This window comes from Typha angustifolia, chromosome 4 (genome assembly GCF_048772165.1).
Source record: "Typha angustifolia cultivar Huaian chromosome 4, ASM4877216v1, whole genome shotgun sequence".
Taxonomy (NCBI): domain Eukaryota; kingdom Viridiplantae; phylum Streptophyta; class Magnoliopsida; order Poales; family Typhaceae; genus Typha; species Typha angustifolia.
In genome coordinates, this window is record NC_133242.1 from 4,721,254 (window position 1) to 4,727,253 (window position 6,000).

Sequence of the window (6,000 nt, forward strand, 5' to 3'; positions counted from 1 at the left end):
TATAATAATTTGCTATTTTTTTTGTTACAGCAGGTAAAGTAATTTTAGATGTAAGTATATGTAAGAGTAAAATATATTTAAACTTTTTTTAAAATATCATAATTACCATCAAAACTATTAAACTATTTCAAAAAAACAACTGTGGGATGAAAAGATACAAAATTATTAAACTATTTTTTAAAAGAAATAATCCATTGATAAATTAAAGGGGTATATTTTGATTTGATTTATTTCATATTTACAAAATAAGACCATTTGATCACATATTTGCAAAAGAAAAGAAAAAAGAATTATCTATACATTTTACCAAACAAATCAAATATTTTGTTAAAAAAGTAGAGCTCAAATTGTAAATAATAAACATTTTAGAAAGTCCAAATCCTAAATGTGCTTAATTTTATTTAATATTATTTAATCTAAATAGTTGGATTAGGAGAGAGAGAAATTTGAAATGGTTTTAAAGTCATATATAATGTTAGACTATCACATTATGAGAAAAGAAATCTTATTTCTTTTAGTAAGAATTACATATATCACTTGACTTTGACAACTATCTATCAGAAATATTTTATAAATATCTCATGAAAAACTAACCATAATGGTAATTATAAAAAAAATAATTCAAAAGAGCAACTATGGTACTTTAAAATTTAGAGAAGAAAGTGGCAATTATAATATTTTTTAAAGTTTTCCTTGTCAACTATATAAAATATAATAATAAACCATTGTAGGAGTAATTCACATGGAAAGTATAGCCTATTTGCGTTTGCCCATCTTGAACTTGGAATGATATAAAGCAAGGGTAGAGTATTAAAATAAGGCATAATTATAGTTAGACATTCCTATTTTGTTGCATGTTTTCACATAGACTCTTCTATTTATTTTTCTAACATATTAATCTTTTTAACTTTGTAAATTCTCATAAATGCCTCCTAGGTTAGTTTGTTTGTTTGATTTTTCTATTAAAAAAAGTTCACTAGACTAATTTTAGACACTTTTGGAATAATTTTGCCTTTATTTTAGGGGGGGAGAAAAGTAAAGGTTAGATGGTTAGTTGATATTTTGTGCTAAAATCATCATAATGTAAGAGATTAGATATTTGAAGGGGTCAAAATGTTACCAAAAATAAAATAAAGAAATTTATGTAAAAATGAGCAATAGTTTAGAGTGGCTATGGATAATTAATCCTTAAAGTTAATTAAATTGGTTTGATCGAGTTCAGCTCATTTATAAGTAAGCCACCTTGTTCGAAGTTAATTTCAAATCAAGCTTAATGATAGATAGATAGCTCATCTAGCTCAGCTTGATAAGGTTCAAAATGAGAATATTTAAAGTTTAGGACCACTAGATCAGATCTAGATATTCATATCTGTTCTCCCAATAAAGAGTTTGATATGATCAAGCTTGATTTAATACTTGTATCATGCTTGTTGTTGAAATATGTTTGAATTTACTTATCAAACACTTTCTTTGAAGGAACACTTCATTCAGCAACTTCTAATTTTCTTCAGTAAATTATGTGCAAATTAAATTAAATGATGCCATAAGTCATATGCTGCAAAGAATGATGAGGACTAAAATTTATATGCACAATATTAAACTGATGAAGGTAATCTTACATTCAGATTGAAATGAAGAGCTACTAAGATCTGATTCCTTGACTTGCTCATTTCGTACATAATCTACAATGCTATGCAAATCTTCAGACCTCCAAGCAGCATTACTTCATGTGGGCTTTCATGTCACAAGGCATGAGCCTCAATGTCTTGGATTGCGTGCTTGAGTTCTCGCTGGATCAATGCCCTCGATGAAGACATAACCAAATCGTCCCAAATAGATCGCAACCCGCAAGTTGTATCACCATTAGGATACAGCTCAAAGATTGAGCTGGCCTCCTCATTTAAACTGCTCACTTTCTCTAGGCAACCAATCTCGTGTGGCTCCACAAGTAAACTGTTGTTTCCATCCTTCCATCCTATCAGCTGTTGATTAGCAACATCATCATGTAATTTGATATATATCATTAGATTTTCATATCATAGACTTGATTTTGAGCACTGGAATTCATAACAGAACAAAATAGCTCACTGACCTTTGCTGATCCCGTAGAATTAGTGCTGTAGAGCCTGGCATTGTCTACTAACTGACAGTATCTAGGGAAGGCACTTGCAAATCTCTTGTGAGACTGCAGTTGGGACTTCACCCTTACTGCTCTCCTCATCAATATTGCTCGTCTGTGATTCAGAATTGTTGTCATATTTAGATCTCTATGAAGTTCATGTGGAGATATTGCAATGTAACTGGTGTTGTAGACTTCACCTGATTCCTCTTACCACTGCAAGGTAGGCATCACACACAACTCCAACTAGCTCTATCCTGTAAGGCTTTCTTGTGCCAGGCTCATTGTTTTCCTCATCATCTTCCACTGCTTCCCAGTAATCCTCGGTGACAGTTTCATCGGCTGCAACTTTATATCCGACTCCCATGCGGTAGCGTCGTCGATGGACTGCCCTGGCCATGGCAATTGTTTGCTGTACAAATGGCTCCCATGAGAGAGTGCCGTCCATGATGACATCACGACCTTCATTGAGCGCTGTCACGAGAAGGGATGAGGCTGCATCCATTGATGACTGGTGCACCTGTTACAATTTCTATATCAATTCCTTTCTTTTAGAAAGATATGAAGATATTTATCTGCAGAAAGTTTCAGTAAGATCTTTCAACTTTTCTTTCTAAGAAGCTTCAAAAAGTGTAATTTAGTCAGTGGATTTAGGCCTTCAGTTCAGAAGACAAATTCCAAATAAGAGTCTAGTGATCATCCGAATTGTGCACATGAAATTTTACTAACAAGGAGCATAGAAAGTACCAGTTCAGCAGTTTGGAGCATGTCATTATGGTGACCTCTGGAGCTAATGGCTCGGTAAATGACATCTGTCTCCTTGAATGCATCTGCTTCAATAACTACAGCATTCGATGTGGCTCCTGACCAGAATGCCCTGAATAGAGTTAAAAGAATTTCCTATTACTTTGTAAGTGATAGTAATTTGCAGTCCTGATGCATTTCATATTAAGGATATGCCAAGAAAGCTCTGTAGTTGATCTTAGCACAGGGAATTGGAGCAGACATGTGCACCTGGTGCCAAGTCTTGTATTCCTTTTATACTTTATGTAGTTATTTATTCAATTTGATGTTATTAAACAAGACCCATAGTGTTAAACTGTTCTGCGGTGTCTAAGCTTTCAGACTGTTATGCTGTAAACTTCTAGGACTTCAATTGAATAACTATGTATAATATGTTAAAAATTGAATGGTTTATGCAGACTTTGATCCTATCCAAATAGTTCTCCTAATCCTGGTATTTCTTGGCAAAAGGTGCACCATTGGATCACTGGGGAGAGCCCAACTTTGTTTTCTGAGGTAGTTTTGCTAATATCTGGCACCTAGTAATGTTTAGTCTCCATTTGAATTGCACAGGTGCTAGGTTACTTTCATACTTGATGAGGCCTAATTACATCTATGCAATTTAATAGCATTGATCAACAAATTAAACTAGTTGGGACCTGGATCTAGCAATTTTCACTAGACCAAAAATCTTATTAAGGCTAACTTCAATTGGAGAGCAGGACTAGTTCTATCAATTCTTCACATTACTTTTCTCTTTGTGTGACAGGGATGCTGCACTCTGTAAGTGAAGACCGCACCTCTTTACATACCCACCAATTTCTTACCATCCATCATTTGTCTAATTTTCCCTGTCTTAGATAAGATACTTTCTTGATACGTTTGCACAAAAGTGCTAATGCTATAAACAGTTAGCAATCACTACATGAGGAATCTTGCTTTCTTGATGCTCTTGTCCTTCTCAGAATTCAGATAAGAATCTGGGAAAGGACAATTGCCAACATATCTTTATATCGCTCTCACTAACTTTGGGATTGACAATTATTGAGATTTGAGAAGTAAATGTCAAGAATTCATTCTGGTAAGTAGGAAGTTGTAAAATTGATTGGTTGAGGACTTACTCCTTGAGTATTTCCTGGAGCACTGTACTCTTTCCAGCTCCCATGCCACCCCCCATCAGGAGTAGCACAGGGCTTCTATCGCTGTGTGCGGCTGGAATCATCACCTCCGGATATCGCGGTTCATCGTGTGCTGCAATCCCAATGGCTTTCAGCTCCTCCACTAGTGTAGAGAACACCCTGGTGACCTTCAGGTCTCTTGTTAACCTCTCAAATCTCAGTTTCCTGTCATCAATGCAGACCACAAATTTTTGTTAAAAAACTCTTTTATGGATAACTCTCATTTTAATTGTGGTAAAATGTGAACATTAATCAATACTAGTTAGATTTGCTTTGACTGCAAATTGTGTTAGATCAGACATCTTATTGGCCAGATAAGTTCTACTCCACTGATCAACTTGTGATATTTAATCAGATCCCACATAACGAGCTGAATTATTTATACCCAAGAGGGATATCAATCAAGTACATAAATAATCAGAACCTTCCCGGGGGATTCCCCACAATACAGTAACAATGACCAAAAGATTTGAATAATACTCTCTCAGGCAATCCTTCAACCACTTCATAGGCAAGTTAATCAACCTTACTATATCATAGCACATGCAGGTCAAATTGGACGGTCATAAACAAATAGGGCAAGCAAGAGATAAATACTAACTGAAAAAATAATAAAAATTAACATTTAATAAGACCCTAAAAGAATGAAGTTTTCTAAATGTGGGTGTAGTTGCTAGGTGTCTATCCACAAGAACTATTGCATACCTAGTAGCCTCCAAGATCAAGTTCTTGAGCTTCCTTTTAGCTTCACCTTCAGCAGCCAAAACCTAACACAAGGAAGCAATCAGAAAAATATATACATCTTAGAAGCAGAAGAAGAGTGCAATCTTCTCAAAAAAGTTTTCACCTGGCTAACCATTAGAGTTGCATGGCACCAGTGGAATGCAAAGTAGCCCAGTATGCATTTATCCAGCTCCTCTATGAACTTCACATACAAAGCTTCAGCATTTGGGTAATTGGCAAAGAAGGCAAATATGTTATCCTCACATCCATTGGCCTTCCTCAGATAATCATATGATAATTTGCGCAAGTGGGGGCATTCATCCGTCTCCTCAAAACCTAATTGCCTAGCTGCATATATGATTATCAACATCAACCATCGTAAAAGAAAGAACCTTTTTTTTTTTACTTCAGAATTATTATATTCTAGCACTCTGTATTGACGAAATATACGCAAAAGGAGATGAAAGAAGAAGGCGACAATCAATTACCGACGTATTGCGAGAACCTCTCTAGTTCCTCGACGCGGCCGGAGTGGGTCAGCACGAGACGCGGAGTGGCTCTCGGGTTCTCCATCGACGGCGGCAGCCGTTTCTTATTCTTCTTTCAATCACGGTGCTGCACCGTAACGGCCGCGGCGGAGACGGCAATGAGATGAACGAGGAGGAGCAGCTTGGGAATCCCATCTAAGTTTGAGAGAGAAGGATTGAGAAAGACATTATTCGAGAATTTAAGGGAGAAAAAGAGAGAGAAAGAGAAAGAAATCCAAATGAGAGGTCAAGAGGAGGAGGACAAGGAGACTTGCCTACGTTTGTGCATGATGGATTTGGATCCAAAAGCGTTAGCTATGGGTGGTAACTGGTAAGAGAGAGAGAGAGAGAGAGAGAGAGAGAGAGAGAGTATAATGGATTGGTGGTGATATAGGTTGAGTTAGTAGAATAGTCAACGCCTGGATAAATTATAGAAGGGAGTTGGAATAGAAGAGGATTCAGTTCAATGATTGAGGTAGATTTTTCTTGGGGATAATTATACTTAGCCACTGTCATTTTTTAATATAAAACTGAAAAAAAAATTGCATTTAACACCCTACTTTAACAAAATTACGGTTTACACCCTATATTTATACTAAAATAATCAAAATGCCCTTATTTTTAAAATAATTAAAATACCCTTAGTATGACTTGATTGAAAATATTCTCA

The 6,000-nt window shown here is 35.7% G+C and overlaps 1 protein-coding gene across 1 annotated transcript; it reads right to left on the reverse strand.

The window, feature by feature from the left end:
- Positions 1–1,565: 1,565 nt before the first annotated feature.
- LOC140758575 (calmodulin calcium-dependent NAD kinase-like) lies at positions 1,566–5,740 on the reverse strand. Its single transcript, XM_073094771.1, has 9 exons — positions 5,606–5,740; positions 5,292–5,486; positions 4,928–5,151; positions 4,786–4,847; positions 4,024–4,245; positions 2,867–2,996; positions 2,320–2,639; positions 2,093–2,234; positions 1,566–1,982 (listed from the first exon to the last, which is right to left on the reverse strand). Exons 2-9 carry the CDS (start codon positions 5,374–5,376, stop codon positions 1,743–1,745), a joined length of 1,425 nt encoding a protein of 474 aa, XP_072950872.1. The 5' UTR covers positions 5,377–5,486; positions 5,606–5,740; the 3' UTR covers positions 1,566–1,742.
- Between the last annotated feature and the right edge of the window lie 260 nt (positions 5,741–6,000).

What these genes read in the sequence shown, in the direction of transcription:
- LOC140758575 (XM_073094771.1), bottom strand. Translation starts at nt 5,376, where the DNA reads ATGGAGAACCCGAGAGCCACTCCGCGTCTCGTGCTGACCCACTCCGGC. An exon ending in CTCCAGGAAATACTCAAGGA is followed by an intron (nt 2,997 to 4,023) that starts GTAAGTCCTCAA and finishes AACTCTATTCAG; the next exon opens with GGCATTCTGGTCAGGAGCCA. An exon ending in TGCTCCAAACTGCTGAACTG is followed by an intron (nt 2,640 to 2,866) that starts GTACTTTCTATG and finishes AAATTGTAACAG; the next exon opens with GTGCACCAGTCATCAATGGA.